The following is an 18,246-nucleotide window of genomic DNA, read 5'->3' on the forward strand; positions in this document are numbered from 1 at the left end:
AAAGAAAATGACATTTAAATCTACAGAGAAACAAGTTGTCAACAGCTTTGGGGAATCTCTAGGTATGCCTAACTATGCCAAAGACCATGGGGATACAATTAGGCCTTTTGTCACTGATGTTGCTGTGGCGAATCATATTTTCATTATTCTGTCCACACGATTTTCTTATTTATAGTTTCCCAGTGTAGGATCGAGAGTATTGGTATTGTTAATCTTCTCCTGTCAACCAGTCTTTATGTATATTCTTTTGTTTTTCTGTTTGTTTTTGATAAGCTTAGTTACATTTCTTTAGAGTTAAATAAAAATGGATTCACAATCCATGGGCTTTAGGATTTACAACAATTGGCCTTAGCACCTAGCATTAGACTTTTATGCACATGTGAGAGTGCCTGGGGGTGGGTTCTTGGGAGAAGTGCCCCTTTGCCTGCCTTTTTAGGCCCATTGATAAGCTCCTCCTCACCACTTCATCTACCTACAACGGGTATGTGGTCCATAGGAAAAGGCATTTTCAATGTCTTCGAGTTTAAACTCAGCCAGATCCAGGTTCTGCATCAACATACATTGTGGGAGTCAGAAAATCCCCGAATGACAAAACCTCACTTTCCTTCCTCTGTCAATCTTGGGTCAGGCGTGCTTGCAGTGGTCTGGCTTTCCCTGGGACTGACCTGACCTTCAGGCACCCACTTACTCCCACAGCTGCTTGTCTGCCCGGCTCCCCCACCCTTTGGTTTTTAAGAAATTTATCTTTTTTTTTAAAATTTTATTGAAGTATAACTGATTTACAATGTTGTGTTAATTTCTGCTGTACAATGAAATGATTCAGTTATACATAGACACATAGCCATTCTTTCCCACCGTTCTTAAAGTTAGAGATGATTCAAATTTTCAAAGCTTAAAGGAAACCATGACAATCTTGTATTTGACTCTTGCTCCCATCTGCCCATTTCCTATCTTTCTCCAGCCACAGTTAACCACTGTTGTCAGTTTCTTATGTGTCCGTCAAGAATTAAAAAAAATTCTATGCAAGTACACACCACTATCTTCTTCTCTTTCTTACGCAGAGAGAAGATGCTCTATATGACCTGCAGCACATTGCTTTTTTCACTTACCAATATTTCTTGGGGATCATTTCACAGGTGTACACATGGAACTTGCTTATACTTTCCTATAGCTGTAACTATTATTCATCATAGGAAGGGGCAATAACTTATTTAATTATTTCCTTATAGACACTTAAGTTGGTTCCATGCTTTCTCTAGTGTGTCAGTAGTGAAGAACATTTAACTATTATTTTTCATGCAAGTGCAAGGGTAGGAAACGTAGGGTAAATTCATAAAGTTAAATTGTAGGGTCCAGAGGTATATGCAGTTCTAATTTTGATAAATATTGGAAATTTGTCTTCCATTGGAATAATCTTGACAGCAGCATATGAGAGTCCTGCTGGCCAACAGAATGTTAATGCACTTTTAGATTCTAACAATGTGATAGATTAAAATGGGATAGTTTTGATTCACATTTCTCTTTTTATGAATGACGCTGAGCTCTATGGTTCAATCTTGATTGTGCCTTTTGAATTTCTGCTAACTTGTGCCCCTGGAACTCTCATAATTTCATGCAATATGAAGTCTTAGGGGGGCTGCTCAAATGGTGAGACCCCTTGACTGTGGTTGGATGTCAAAGTTGACACAACTCAGAGAACACACTAAAGTGTGTTCCTGTTTCTCTTAGCATGAGCCCATTATTTATCTATCAAATTATTGAAATTCATAACTAATAATTTTTGTCTTCTTCTGAAATTTTCTGTATTTGAAGACTGCCAGTTTTACTAAATCACTTGTCTTTATTTGTGATGACAAACACTTTCTTGTGTAAGTGTTCTGGGATTATGACGAAAGGATAATGCTTTTCCATTACGGCAAATCTGAAATTCTCCATCCATTTCCATCATGTGAAGGAAAAAAAAAAAGAGGGGTTTCTTCTGGAATATCGTCCCCTGGGTATCATCTTTTCCATTGCATTCTCTTCTATACCAGATAGATGTAGGAAATGCCATTGGGTGAATGCATTTATACAGGCACTCAACATTCAGCCAGTATTCACTGAGTGTCTATTACATGTCAGGCACTGTCACAGGCACCTATCATTATCTAGTACAGCTGCTGGGTATTCATCAGACTTACATCACGTATGAGTAGGATGGACTAAGCATGGACAGCACATATTGCACAGTTGATCAAAAGATCAAGACTGGCAATCAGGAAACTGAGCTCTATTCTTGGATTTGCCCTTATCTTGCTGTGAGTTTTGGGCAAGTTCCTTCATTTCTATGGGCCTCAGCTTTCTCATCTGTGAAAAATGTAATGTTGACTAGAATAGATGATATTTACATCCCTTCTGGTTTTAACATTCTAAGATCATAATGCCCATATGCTACTTCTAAAATTTAAAAACTACCCAGGAATCCACTTTTATATACTAAGAAAAATAATTGTGCCTCTTCCCATGTGTAGATACGCCTCCAAGTATTTGTAATTATTCCCTTTCCTTCTGGAGGTAATAAGACATGTATTTTCCACAGGACTATATTAGACCTTGTCACTGTATGTAAACATTTGCGTTAAAAAAATCTCCCCGGACATTAAATATTCAACATTTATGACATATCTTTGGTTGACATATTTCTAAGTGAATCAAATGTCACAAAATATAAATCTAGGCAAAAGTCTTCAACAATCGACAGACTCTGGAGAAGCCAGAAGTCCTCAGAGTGTGGATATGGGACACAGATGTGGTGATGCTGGCCTACGCTCCTTAGGACATCTCACCCCTCACTCTGGAAGAATCTGGTTCCACTGGAATGGAGATACTGTCGTCTAATTTTTCATGTAGAGTCAGGCTACCTGCCAATGAACCTGGAAACAGTGAATTTATTTTTTAATTTAATTTTACTGAAGGGTAGTCGATTTACAATGTTGTGTTACTTTCTGCAGTAGAGCAGAGTGATTCCGCCATACACATACACATAGGCTATCCATTCCCATTTAGGTGATCACAGCACATTGTGTAGATTTCCCTGTGCCATTCAGCAGGTCCCTGTTGATCATCCATTCCACATACAAACGTATGCCTTTGTCAGTCCCAAACCCCCCGTCCATCCCTCTCCACCCTGACCCTTTCCCTTTGGGAACCAGAAGTTTGTTTTCAAAGTCTGTGAGTCTGTAGAAACAGTGAATTTATTTTTGAAAGATGCTTAAAAACGTCCCCACAATATCATTTTATCAAGTCACCCTCACTTCTGCTTTCTCCCTACCCCTTTCTGTTCCCTATTATGTTCACCCTGGGGTAGTCTTCAGGTTAAACGATTTCCTCTGCCATAGCAGTAGCTTCAACTGAACACTCAGTTTTAAAATCATATTTCAATGATTGTCAATCTGATTTTCAACAAGTTACATAATTTCACTGGTATCTTGAATGCAAAATAGTTAATGATATTAACTGATCACTTGTCACAAATATAGTGACAAGGAAGAGGAGGTGTGTTTTTCCTGATAAATAGTATCTTTTTATTATTTTCAGGTTATGATTTAGTGGAAAAACAATGGGTTTTTGGATCCTTGTTTTAAATGCCGGTTTCATCAATTACTGGTTGTAATTTACCAGCTTTTTAATTTGTATGAACTTAAGTTTTTACCCAAATGATAATAGTAATAACTTTCTGATCATTATGAGGTTAGATATAATATATAAACATACAAAACTAACTAAACACAGTAGGACTCAATAAATGTTAGTTGTTTTATCATCATTTTTATGAGTGAGCTGATAAAATATCTGCAAACATTTTTGCCTTTGAATTTTTCATATAAGGCAAAGATTAGAAAATTAGGTCTTGCTGTTTTTATTTCTTATTGGTACTTGAAAAATATTTATTTCTTACTGCTATTTTAAAGCATCTAGGAGTTCCCGTCGTGGCGCAGTGGTTAACGAATCCGACTAGGAACCATGAGGTTGCGGGTTCGGTCCCTGCCCTTGCTCAGTGGGTTGGCGATCCGGCGTTGCCGTGAGCTGTGGTGTAGGTTGCAGACGCGGCTGGGATCCCGCGTTGCTGTGGCTCTGGCGTAGGCCGGTGGCTACAGCTCCGATTCAACCCCTAGCCTGGGAACCTCCATATGCCGCGGGAGCGGCGCAAGAAATAGCAGCAACAACAACAACAACAAAAAGACAAAAGGCAAAAGACCAAAAAAAAAAAAAAAAAAAAAAAAAAAAAAAAAAAAAAAAAAAAAAAAATAAAGCATCTAGCAACTTATATAATGAACATTCAAATATTGGGCAAATTCAAAGAGGGAGGAATCACGGTTCACATAATCTGGTAACTGTATAGGAAGTAGTTTATTCCTAAAACGCCAACGATAGAGCTCTTTAATGATCTATTTTTCTCATGATTGCTATTCTCAAAATCACTGTCATAAGAAAATAAACATCATAATTTATCTAATGCAGTTGGCCTGTTTTAAGTTGGGAGACATAATGGAGAAAACAACTTTGTTTTTAAAGGAGGAGAAAAAAAGACTGAAATGTCATAAAGGAGAAATCTGAACAGGGACAAACCCAGCCTGACCTTGCAGGGACACAGCACCACTGCGGCGCGGAGCCTGTAGATGGCGAAGGAACACCGCGCGGGCGGCGGGGTTTTGCACCTCGGAGAGGAGGGAGCGCTCAAAGTCCTGAGCCTGCACACCGGCCGGTCCAGATTGCAACACCGATTCAACCAAGTTATTAATTATGCGCTCCACATCAATGCCCACCTCAAATTTTAAGGCCAGAGATGTGTAACCCCGCCTTAAGAAATAGTTGCTTAAATGTAAGAGAGCAAGTTGTGTAAGACAACGAAACATCCCTTTTTTTAAAAAAAAGGAAACTGTTTTGGGGAGATCAGCCTTTTACTGTGTTAGAAGCAATGACTCTTTGGAGACGCGAGACCCTCAGAGAGCGGCTTGAGACCAGAGGGCATTATGGTCCAGACTCAGAACTCCACCCGGTGTGCGTTCGAATCTCCGCTCCTCCATTTGCTGTGTGTCCTTGGGAGAGGGAAGGATAGGCTCTGAGCTTTGGTTTGTAGTCTGGAGTCAACATGGGCACCTACCTCATTAAGTGGTTGTAAAGAGCAAACTGAGGTAAAGCGCTTAGCAGAGGTTGACACCTGCTAAATACCCCAGAAATGACAGCACTGGAGCCTAACAAGCTACTCATAAGTGTCAGATCCGTTTATTCAAGTTGAACAACCTGTCTCATGGGGATGTGAGACGTCATGAGAATCTCAAGCAGTGATCAGGCATCATCAGCCTTTCATTCCTGGCTCTTTAAATGGAAGAATGCACCCAATCCCCTCTTTCTGGCTGACAGACTATCTTGGAGGGAGGGGGAGTGGACAGTTCTGAAAGGAGGTTCAGGGGTATCTGGCCTTAAGCACACGACCCCAGGTTGTTGTTTCTCAGTGGAATTCTAGTGCTTTCTTAGAAATTAGCTTAAACAATCTTGTCAACAGTTAGCTGTTCAAAAAGGAGAGGGGAGAGGAGGTGCGTTTTTCCTGAGGTCTGGAACAGAGCCCTGCGCTACCAGATTCTGCTTAAAGTTGGTGCCCTCAAGAAGCGCCTGCCAAAGGAATCATAGTTAAGGCAACGAATATGATATTTTGAATGGGTTTCCTGTAACCAATTGAAAGAAAATACATTGCAGCTGTGTCAGTGATGAGTTTTGGGGGAGAATGTGACATGTTAAACAAGTATAATTGCAGCAAGGGGTGGGAGGCAGTCTTTTTTAAAATTCCACTCTCCTCATCTTTTTACATTTTGGCCTCATCTTTTCTTTTTATAGCCGCACTTGGGCCATGTGGAAGTTCCTGGGCTAGGGGTCAAACCAGAGCTGCAGCTGCCGGCATAGTCCACAGCCAAGGCAACACTGCATCTGAGACGCATCTATGACCTATGTAGCAGCCTGTGGCAACACTGGATCCTTAACCCACTGAGCAAGGCCAGGGATCAAACCCGAATCCTCACAGAGACTATGTCGGGTTCCTAACCTGCTGAGCCACAATGGGAACTCCAGACCTCATCTTTTCTTTCTCAGTGAAATTTCACCTGCAAGTTATCTCGGAAACGTGAAGCTAGTGCTATCAGAAGATACAGGAGGTAGTGCTTTAAGTACTTTTCTGGGTACCCACAGACATATTTACCTGAAAATGAATGGAAAAAAATTGACACTTATGATTTTTTTGTTTGTTTGTTTGTTTGTTTGTCTTTTTGCCATTTCTTGGGCCGCTCCCACGGCATATGGAGGTTCCCAGGCTAGGGGTCTAATCAGAGCTGTAGCCACTGGCCTACACCAGAGCCACAGCAACGCGGGATCCGAGCCGCATCTGCGACCTACGCCACAGCTCACGGCAATGCCAGATCCTTAACCCACTGAGCAAGGCCAGGGATCGAACCCGCAACCTCATGGTTCCTAGTCAGATTCGTTAACCACTGTGCCACGACAGGTACTCCGACACTTATGATTTTAATGCAGAAACGGCAGCAGATCTAAATTCAAATATTTAACTTATACCCCGTTCTCCATCAACAGGGAAATTTTGGGTTTCTTCTGTGCTCAGCCTCCAAATGGCAGAATTTTGAGGCCCATCTGGGGGCTGGGGAGCAGGTCCAGGATGAGAGTCTTTTCCACAGGCCTTCTAGAGTACACATCCGGCTGCAGGCTTGACTTGCTCCTTTCCACACAGCTAAACTGGTCCCTGCCCTGCTCCCTCCCTCCTGTGGTGAACGGGTCTGTGAGGCTGTGAACCTGAAGGATGGGCCTCTCTGTGCAAAGGAGAAGTTCCAGTTCTTTTTTTGGTGGAGGTGTGCAGAGGTTTGATGTAGGATCTCAGTTCCCAGACCAGGGACTGAACCTTGGTCCCAGCAGTGAAAGTGCCAAATCCTAACCACTAGACTGCCAGGGAACTCTCAGAAGTTCCAAATCTTGCCCAGGCCTGAGGTCTTCTCCATGTTCTTTGGTAAGTTTCACATAACAGAAGCAGTTCCTGTATGCTTAGGTGTTGAAGCTTGGAGATCTACATAGTCTCCAGTCAATTCTACTCTACACTCTGGCTTAAATTCATTCATTCTAGGAGTTCTCTCATGGTGCAGCACTGTCACTGTAGCACTCCCTTAAGGAGCCAGCACTGTCACTGCAGCGGCTTGGGTTACTGTTTCGGCGTGGGCTCAAGCCCTGGCCTGGACAACTTCTACATGCTGCGGGCATGCCCCCCCCCCCCCAATTCATTCATTCCAAGTGCAGTTATTTTATTCCTATTACACACCAGATCCTGTGCTGCACGCTGCACAAATACGTAATAGAGTAGGCGATGGTCCCTGCTCTCAGGGGTTCCCCTCTCAGAGAGGGAGGGGAAAGAGACAAAGAAGGCCTTGACCTGCCTGCAGACTTGGTGTGTGATTAGCCTCCTGCATTCCTGGAGTCCTTCTCTTTGAGGGCTGGATGGTTGGTGATGAATTAACTGTGCAGGTGGTGAGCAGGCATGAAGGCAGAAAAAGGAAGAGGCTGCCACCTTGTACGTTATGTCAGGATTATCTCAGCATTACGTATCATAGAACAACCTTTCCAGCAAAACGTGGAGGGGGGGGGTCGGGCCCTGAATAGCCCCATCTACTTTATTAAGGCATTACTTTCAGGGATGGAGGGGGCAAACACTAGTATTCATGATGACTCCAATTGACGACTTTTTCCTTTGCCAGTTGCTGGCTGTCTCTGTTGAAAATGCTCCTCACTCCATTTACAGTGAGCTTCCTAAAATCTGAGACAAGACTGTAAAAAAAGAGATAAAATTATCTTCTTCTTCTTCTTTTTTTTTTTAAATTCAGCTGGAAGGAGGAAGAGGGGAATTGGTTATTGGTTGGGATCTGGTGATATTAGGTCTCCTTGTGTCTTATGTGAATCCCTAGCCTATGAGATTATGGAAAAAACTCTGGGAGAGCTCAAATGTATAGCCTTGGAAATAACAGCTATACAAGTAGGTTTAATTGCCCTTTAATGGCACAATCTAAAGCGAAAGGTCAATACTGGTAGAGCCTTTGGAAGTAGGCTTTCAGTACAATGTCATTTTCAAATGTGAGTGTTATTATTATTTTTTTTTTGCCATCCTTTTTCTCATAGGTAATCAAAATTTTACTGTGCACATCAATATTACTGCATTGGGTTATTCAGGTTGTTTTGAATGAAATATTAACACTAACAAGAGGCAAGCTACTGTCTAGAACATAAAGGAGAAATAGAATCATTAGGTAACCTCAGGCACATGAATAAATGGGGACCATCCATCTTTCTTACAAAAACCCAGAGGTTGACTCTTTGGAGGTTGAGAGAAATTGAATATGAGTAATATATATATATACACATATATGTTTGTGTGGGTTTGTGTATTCCAAAATTTATAATGATTTCTGCCATCTTTTTCAAAGTCTTTAAAATGTAAAAATATGAAGAAACACATACTCTTCTGAAGCATGAAGCCACCCCTCAGGAAAACCTTTCAAAACTTCAACTTCATCCTAACCCCTAGGAAGTGTCAAGTCATTTGTTATGTATAGTTAATACATCCCTCTTTCCATTTCCTCCCTGGGCACAACAGGCATTGCAAAATGAGTCATGCGGTTTTGTAGTAAACAACACTGTTTTCAACAATTTGTTTCCATGTCTGGACAGATGCATCGCTTAACTTCTCAATTCTGAAAATTTATTTATTCTGCTCTGTTTTTGTTCTTGGATGCAAACATAAACATTCCTGCTATGGCATATATGGCATAAAAATCTTAAGTTTGTGATACTGAAAAATGGCACTGGAGTTCCCTGGTGGCCTAGTGGTTAAGGACCTGGTGTTGTCATTGCTGTGGCTTGGGTTGAATCTCTGGCCTTGGAACTTCTACAGGCCATGGGTGGGGCCAAAAGAGGCCCAGCTTTTTTGGTATACAGTCTTTGCCTTTCAACATGACAACATGATTTATTGGTATTTAAGTACGGTGAGATAGTTTTATGAAATGCTGAAAAGTCTTCCAGCTGTAAAAAGGTCATGGGACCAATTTAATTATAGTCCATTCAAATTTATGTACATGCAGAGGTCAATGATTTCCCTCCTCCTTTAGCATTTAATGTGTCATGCAGAATACATATTTTTATGTATTCAATTAATACATATTTATTTAGAGTTAATTTTGGGTTGTCTTCCTTTAGGGGAAGTAGCTTTTGCATAGCTAAACCACAAGTATTTATTCAAGCATCTTTCTGTGTCCTTAGAAGTTTACTTAATTATCAGTTGTTTTATTGAAATGTGTGGGAATTCAAAAATTTATATGCAACAATCCAGACATATAACTGAAAATTCAGCTGTTTTTGTTGTTTCCTAATCCATGTGGGTATTTGATACTGTTATTTCTTAGAGAAATACAAATCATAGTAAGGTAAACTCTTTTACCCCTTTCAGCCAATAGGATGAGCAATACAATATTTTGCTTTCAAATAATAAGCAAAAGAACACAGATACAGATACAGCAGAAGAGTAATTGGCAAATGATTATACCAATTTTTCTATTTAATTACAGTAATGAAAATCTGAAAGTAAAACAGATTCTCTCATTGTTAACATTTTTTTCCCCATGAATAATTGCAAGCTTGCTATATTATTTTTAAAGTTCTCAGTCATTGGGACAAATGAACAATAAAAGATAGCAGGTAACTGAAGCAGTTATTTTTGTTACTCTCTCAAAAGTTCTAACGAGTTACATATATGCTACATAATTGAGGAGAGGTAGATATTTTAACTGAAATAGATAATTACTTTGGTTTGCCAATATGACTAATGTTTATCTGCATCTGAAAAAGTGCACTAGTTATATTTCAAGTTATATTTTCTATTAGCTTCAGAAGGAGCTCTCTTGTTAGAGAAAGTATGACACGTTGAGTTCCTTGTTTTAGTGGAAGCTTGGTTCCCACATGAGTGGATCGAATAGATCTTTATCTTGCTTATTTGGAGATTAACTCTATCCTTGAAACTCTCCTTGGTATCCCCAGAATCACAAGATGCAGGAGAATTCTACTGATGGGAAGTAAGGAGCTATAGGATGTTAGGGGCTGAAGGAAGCTCATCCACACGCCTTGCTGTTCTTTGGAGGGATTATGTTCATATGCCTGGGATTCTACCCAAACTGGACCGTTCCAATCAAAAGCTTAATTAAGGACAAAGATAGAAATGCAGAAGTCTCAAAAAATATAATGTGGAGTTCCCGTTGTGGGTCAGCGGAAACAAATCTGATTAGGAACAATGAGGTTGCTGGTTCAGCCCCTGGCCTCACTCAGTGGGTTACGGATCTGGCGTTGCTGTGAGCTGTGATACAGGTCGCAGACGCGGCTTGGATCCCACGTTTCTGTGGCTGTGGTGTAGGCTGGCAGCTGTAGCTCCAATTTGACCCCTGGCCTGGGAACCTCCATGTGCAGTGGGTGAGGCCCTAAAAAGCAAAAAAAAAAAAAAAAAAGAAAATACGTTGGTAGGCATGGTTTTTATAGCTCCAGGCACCACTGGAACACAGACAATATGTAATTACTCAAAGGATGACATTGAAAAAAAAAAAGCTTTGTTTTTGACCTGAATAGCCCTATCCAGTCCTATAACCCTTGATTAAGAAGACCCTTCTCAGAGTTCCCTGGTGGCCTAAGTGTTAAAGGATATGCTGTTGTTGCTGCTGTGGTTCCGGTTCCACCCCTGGCCTGAGAATTTCTGTATGCTGCGGGTGTGGCCAAAAAAAACAGCTCCTTCTCATCCCTTTTACGTGGCCACATTTGATCTTTCTGCAAGTAGGAAAATCCCAGTTGTGTTCTCATTGGATGTCTCAGTGAATTTATAAGACCCCAGTTTTCCAGCAAGGCATAAAAGCATGCATGTAGTTTCATTTTCCTCTTTTGAATCACTCCCCTGGGAGGTCTTGCTTTGCTGCTGCTCATTATTAATTTCAGTTGTGGCCCATGTGAGCCTCTGGCCTAGAGAATCCATTAGGGTACTTTCCCTTCATTCATGAAGAACCCTAGTTCTGCAATGATTTGATCTCCCCCCCACTCCTTTTGAATGTACATATCTTTAAATGCACCAGTGTGGGCTCCTACATTTTCATAACTTCTGAATGGACTTCATAGAGGATACATGCCCAGAAAGTCTGTGACCCCAATTTATTCCTTGTACTCTGTTCTGTACTCATACTTTACTGATGGAAAAAAAAATAATGCTATTTCTTGCTAGCTCTCTGCATTTAGGAATCTCAGATATATGGATGAGCTAAGGTCCTAAGGAAAAGTTGCATAAACTGGAGTCATAAAAAAAGCATACTGCTGAGACCATCTTTGAAAATGTGTAGCTTAGAATAAAGGGGCTGATTTTGCCACGGCAGTAAAATTGCAGTAGGTCAGCTCCTGCAGCTTTGATTGCTGCTTAGAACTTCAGAATTCAGATGTTATGAAAATGCAGGAGCCATCACATGTGCATTTAAAAGACATACATACTTTAAAGGAAAAAAAAAAGTGTTCAGATCACTCTTGAGTATCTCCTTGTACAAAATGTAACATTCTCTTCTTTATATTTCAAATCTGGCTTTCTATAACATTGGCATGAAAGAAATTGAAAGGCCTGGGAATTGCCTGATTTAATGCAGGACTTTTTTACTTGCCAAGAATAGGCACAATTCTTATTAAATAGGACAGCTAACTATTACATTATATAATGCCATAACTCACACAATAAACCAATTTCAACTTAAGATATTAGTTTTGCATAAGCCAGGCTATTAGTATCAGCTGCCAGGGTACTGACGTGTTCATTATTTTTATTCTCCCTTGTTGAGTTTTTGCTGTAGTGGGGTTTCTATATGTGAGTTCTTGAGAGAGTAGGTGAAACAGTGAAAGGCTGAACACCTTTCTTGGAGAGGTCTGAGGACTGCAAAATTCTACCTACCTGGACCTCGGTGGAAAGCTCCGAGAGGTGGGCACCAGTGCTATGGAGGAGCAGGTGTGAATATTTCTCTCCCAAAGGCTAATGACTGAAAAATCAGGAACTTTTCCCACTAAAAAAATACTTGGAGAGGTAAGTCAAAAATAAACAAGCAGACTGTTTATCTTTAATGTTCCCCTGGAGAATGGCTGCTTTTTAAAAAAATATTGCGTGCCCAGGAGAGGCAAATTAATAGTCAATTGACTGTTGACCAAGTTCTATCTGTTTTGCTCATTGTTTCATTTACACCAAGCTTTTAATTTGCTGTTTTCTTTTTTAAAATAATGCTCTCTCTTGATTTTACCATGGTAACCATGCTTTGGCCACCAAGTGTGAGTGCTGCCCAAAGAGGCCTCAAAAATCAGAGGTCAAACAGTAACAACAGAGCAAAACTGCCCACATTCTCACCTGTGGAAACTTCAGGCAACTATCTGGTGATAAAAAGCCCAAAAAGACAGAGAAATGGAGGGCATAACCTTGAGAGGAGACAAGTGAAAGGAAATGGGCTTTTTAAAAAAGATGCCCATTGAAGGCTTTTTTCTTTAAAGCAATCAAGGCATTTTTTAAAGTTAAACTGGAAGGAATCAAAAAATCTGTGCTTGGCGTGGTGGGCATAGACTATTTTATTATTATTATTATTATTTTTTGAGAGTTGCAATGTTTATTTCAAGTTCTCTCTTGTTTGTTTATTTGTATTTTTTTTTCTTTTTTTTCAACACAGGAAGTATGTGGAAGTTCCTGGGCCCAGGAATCAGACCTACACCACACAGCAGCCACCAGAGCCACAGCAGTGAGAATGGAGATCCCTCAACCAGCCGAGCTGTCAGAGAACCCTCGGGCACAGACAATTTAGACAGCAGCTCTGGTAGAACAGGTGGAGCGATGGAAGCTGAGGAGTAGTGAGGATGCCTAGTCTGTGGTGCGAATAATGTGGTTTGGACAAATACCCTTCCCAACTCATTTGTAAGGTGCCGTATTCTAATGATGGGTATAGTGTGTGTGTGAGAACTGTTTCCCTAATTGACTCTAAACTGGCTTTTCAAAATCTGGTTGTGTTTGATAGAGGGTTGGTGCCTCTTTTCCTCTCCAGTGCACGTGCATGTGAGGGTGGTTCAGGAGTGATTTAATTTTTTTAAAAAGTTTGTAAAGTTTTTTTTAACGCAACAGCTCTTGAGAAAAGGCTTGAGGCACATGATTGCTGTCTCCTAAGCAGAGGTCTCTAGTAAAAAGTCTATTTATTCTACCTCCTCTATGTACCTTGAATCCACTCTCTTCCCTCTTTTCCCACTGATGCTTTTAGTTTGGGTTCTTGTCCCCTTTCAGCTGGTGGTAGTTGCTCATCAGCATCTTCTCCCCAGAATCCATCCTTCTATCCCTTGTTGGCAAAGTGACTATGACCACAACCCTAGAATGATCACAACACCGTTTCAAAATCTTAGGATGAATTTGGGAACAAATTCTCACTTTGTCCTTCGTGGTAAGTACCTGCTACTTCAGGCCTCGTTCTCCTTTGTTGGTTGATCCCCTCTCCTCATCACTTGCCCTGTACCATTAACAAATCTTCATCTAGCTCCTGAATCCAGCTGACTTTATGCCTGACTTTCATGGTGTGCCTGGAGCTTTGCCTTTTTTCCCCACCCTCTCTGACTAACCAAAGGACAGAGGGTAAGAGAGGAAACCAATTAGCCAGTTAGCATTATAGCTCTGAGTATTTGTCATTTTTATTGAAATGGCCACTGGTCAGAAAATCTTTTCTGACTCATCTTCCAGATCAGTTTACACAAAGCACATGATGCTAGAAAATTTAGTTTCGTTTCTTAAAGCACACTGAGATTTATTGGTAAGATTTTATTCTTCTAGTAGTGACAACAGTATTTGCATGAAGCAGTGTTAAGTGCTAATATTTCTGAGAACAACCCACATATGGTCTTGAAATATTTTTTAAAAATCTGGTCAAACTAGTAAACTCTGGTTGAGTGTTTACAACAATGGCAGCAGCACTGATCTTGTGGTTCTAGCAGAGGCATCTGAGTGAGCTAGTTGGCAGCCTCGTAGATGGGCAGGGGATGATCAGATCCCCTCAGAGTTACTTGGGGGATATTCGCATCACCGGAGAGTATGCCCTGGACAATCCCTGGTGTCCTTTCCTTATGAATTTAGAGAAAATCTGATGGAATCACTGTTCACTCCCGGAGGGCAGGTCAGTGCTGGTGTTTCAAAAAGCCTAGATTAGAGACACAGCCTGGAGAGCTGGAATGTTGAAAATGGGGAGAATCTGTCTTATAGTAGATCCTAACCTCGGGTGAGTCCCTCGACTTTTCAAAATACTCTTCAGCCTAAAGCAGTGGTTCTCAAACTTAGGTGTGCATCAGATACCCCTGGAGGGCTTGGCCAGCGATGGCTGGGTCCCCTCTCCAGAATTTCTGAATAAGTAGGTTTGGCATGGGGCCAGAGAAGCTGCATTTCTAACAAATTCTCAGGTGATGATGATGCTGCGGATCTGGGGCTAGGCTTTGAGAATCATTGGGCTAAAGAGTATAAAAGTGCCTGCATTCGACTTCATGAATTAAGGGCATAATTCTAAACATGCCACTGCTCTTTGAGTTATAGTCACTTCAGTATGACGTAGGTAGGACATGGTTACAACACACAATGGAAAAGAGAACTAACATATTTTTCTAGTCTCCACAAAGTTATTTAATACCTGTTCCTTCAAAAGAAAAAAAGGTACTCAGAAGGGTAAAAGCAAGAGAGAATTGTGTCAAAAGTTCCCAGCAAGACTTGAGTTTAGGGCGGTGCATGGGAGGTAGTTTAAAAAACAAATGTATGCATATTCACACCACTTTTTAATCCAATATGTGGCTGCTTCTTAACTGGTTGATAAATAAGCAACAATATATTTAAGCAGTATCAAAATTATAGCAGACACGGCTGTGTGATTTTCAAAATAGCTGAGAATTACATCTAATTATGGTAATAGAGGAGTTCCTGTCGTGGCACAGTGGTTAACGAATCCAACTAGGAACCATGAGGTTGCGGGTTCGATCCCTAGCCTTGCTCAGTGGGTTAACGATCTGGCGTTGCCGTGAGCTGTGGTGTAGGTTGCAGACATGGCTCGGATGTGGCTCTGGCGTAGGCCAGTGGCTACAGCTCTGATTTGACCCCTTACCAGGGAACCTCCATATGCTGAGGGAGCAGCCCTAGAAAAGGCAAAAAGATGAAAGAAAAAAAAAAAGGTAATAGAAAAGGAGGATTATTTTTACTTGAGAGGGGGAAATAAAAATATCATGGGAACTAAAATATCCATCCAAGTCTTTTTATCCCACTCAGTTATTTGAGCTAATTTTCTTTGGCAATTTACTTTTTAATAATGGGTCAAGTGATATGAGAATGAAACAACATTAATATTTTTTTCAAAAGCAATTAATTGTTACAGTCTCTTCTGAGTACACATTAAAAGCAATCTTGTGTTCCTTGTCATTTCCCTTTGGAATACTACAAAATTATTTTTAATTTCATATGATCCTCCTTAAAATCACCCATCCTCACACAAAGATTAAAATAGTATTTACTAAGGGGAGTTCCCGTCATGGCTTAGCAGTTAAGGAACCCGACTAGCATCCATGAGGTTGTGGGTTTGATCCCTGGCCTTGCTCAGTGGGCTAAGGATCCGGCATTGCCGTGAGCTGTGGTGTAGGTTGCAGATGCAGCTCAGATCCCACGTTGCTGTGGTTGTGGCTATGGCTCCGATGTGACCCCTAGCCTGGGAACTTCCATATGCCATGGGTGTGGCCCTAGAAAGACAAAAAGACACAAAAAAGTATATTATTTACTAAGGCAAGGACATATACCAGTCTCTCTTTTAAATGTTTTCAACTCTAGGGATGGGATACTAAGACTTGTCTAGATAAATCTCAATTATCCAGAAAATGTAATTAATCAAAGTAATTCATTCCTTGAGATTTTGGTGTCTTTAAGGCTCTTCAAATATAAGAATGAAATTAGTGGTCCCCGATTTTTTCAGTTATTTTCCAAATCTGAGAATAGATTATGTTGGATCCCCAAAGGAGCTATGTCCACAGAGCAAAATGACATGTAGATCAAATCCATAAGCAGTTTTATTAGTCTAGTGCTCTAACCAACAGATAACTACATGTATTCTAAATTCCGAAAAGAGGTGTCCTCCTTAGAGGAAGTTAGTTAAAAAGCAAAAGAGTTATTTTTATTATTCTCTTTTGTAATATTGAGAATGCACTTATAATATGGTCATGTAGAAATGAAACCAACAATACCTCAAGTAATAACGGTAATAAAAAGAATGTATTCCGTAGTATTGAAATCCTCATTATCACAGTGAATGTTCTTAGATTTCTAAGATGTAACTGTGGCATCTTATCACCAAAGTTAGTTATTTAGATCATCTAAGTTTTTGGAAGTCATTTTAGTGAGGAGTGTTCCCTTCGGCCTATTGCAAATTCACAACTTACAGGAGCATCATGAGAACATATACTTCAGCTCGGAACATATCAATTTATTAGCCTATAAGTTCGATCAGACTTCTTGATGAGTCAACATTATGTATTTGAATGAGTTGCTGTTATGAATTCAACCTTGTGGAAATTTCCTCCCCTCTTTTCAATTTTGTTCAGAAACAGACTTGAATCTGCTTGTCCCCACACCATACAGCCAATCTACCAACACTGGGATGTGTGCATTGCAGGGCACCAAGGAGCCCAGGGCAGCTGGTGCTTAAAAGACCCAAATTCCCCAAAGACTTTCAGGGAAAGATTTTTAAAGGCAGGGTGAGGGAGGGAGTTGGTGGGGTGTGTGATCAGCTCATGGACATTCTTCTGACTGGTGGGTAGAGAGGTAATGGGGAGTCAGCATCATCTATGTTCTATTTCCATCGGGTCTGGGGTTTACGTGCTGATGGTGAGCATACAGTTAACTTCTTCCATGGATGGGGGTTTCAGTATCTGCAAAACAGCCCCAAGGACATGGCTCAGAATGTGATCTATAAACCTTGAGGAGGAACTAAAAATCCTTGACTTTGTTTCATGGCTACAATATTATTACTTCATCTTGCTTGACGGTTGTTTTTTTTTTTTTTTTTTCTTTCTCCATTTTCTCACTTCTCTGATTAAATTTTTCTTTGCTTAAATTTTTCTGCAGGTGGAGGACATAAGTATGGGGTCTATCCTGGGAAGGCCCCACAGGGTTCTCCTCGGTTACAAATTCAGTTTCAGACTATTCAGTCGCTTAATTCTCATTATAATTAATTAATTTATAAATAATTTATACCCTATCTTCTCCCAGAAAAGGATTTAAGGAGGCTGTATTTAACTAAGAAACTACCATAAATATATAATGAGGTGGAGTTCAGTGTTCTTTCTGTTTTCTCTTGGTGGCTGGAAGGTCACTCCACCTTGCCTGTGAGAATAGTGCACCACAGCCTCCTTTGCCAGGACCGCTTTTCCTCCCACTCTGCTGGCTCCCTTTGGGGGTGGTAGTGGGCTGATGGTCCCTGTCTCTAAAGGACTAGGTTCAAATTCTCTTTCTTCCACATACCAGCTTTGTGGTCAGGGACAAGGTACTTAATCTCTGAACCCACATTTTCTTTAAAACAGGGGTCATAATTGGAGTTATCGCATAGGGTTGTTCTGAAGATTTTTTCCTTTTTTCTTTTTTTTTTAGGGCCACACCTGAGGCATATGGAAGTTCCCAGCCCCCAGGCTAGGGGTCGAATCAGAGCTACAGCTGCTGGCCTACACCGTAGCCACAGCAACACAGGATTGGAGTCTGCAACCTACACTACGGCTCAAGGTAACACCAGATCCCTGACCCACTGAGCGAGGCCAGGGATCGAACCATAATCCTCAAGGATGCTAGTCAGATTTGTTTCCCCTGCGCCACAATGGGAACTCCCTGTTCTGAAGGTTAAATGACTTATAAGTAGACGCTTAGAAAAATGCCTGGCAGGTAGCAAGAACTACTTAAGTGTTATTACACACCCTTCTGTTCTCAATTAAGATCATTTCTTCTGAGAGAGTTCCCTGAGACAGTAGTAGCTCAAGCCAATCTGTATTACCATAGGAGCCCATACTTTTCCATGTGATTCTTGTCATCATTTGCTGTTGGTATTTAAGGCACTTAATCTGTTTTCTCCC

At 40.8% G+C, this 18,246-nt stretch overlaps 1 protein-coding gene across 1 annotated transcript in view; it reads left to right on the forward strand.

The window, feature by feature from the left end:
• The window catches only part of LOC146399980 (uncharacterized), a 114,255-nt gene extending 100,187 nt beyond the window's left edge, over positions 1 to 14,068 (forward strand). The window contains exon 2 of the mRNA XM_084976952.1: positions 12,801 to 14,068. Within this exon, the coding sequence (XP_084833078.1) occupies positions 12,801 to 12,932 (132 nt within the window). The 3' untranslated portion in view covers positions 12,933 to 14,068. The remainder of the gene's footprint in view (positions 1 to 12,800) is intronic.
• Positions 14,069 to 18,246: the final 4,178 nt, after the last annotated feature.

The sequence above is a fragment of the Sus scrofa genome, chromosome 9 (genome assembly GCF_054392235.1).
Source record: "Sus scrofa isolate SSC_HxYL_T2T_F1_AM1 chromosome 9, Sscrofa_HxYL_maternal_Yorkshire_Landrace_v2.0, whole genome shotgun sequence".
Lineage (NCBI taxonomy): Eukaryota > Metazoa > Chordata > Mammalia > Artiodactyla > Suidae > Sus > Sus scrofa.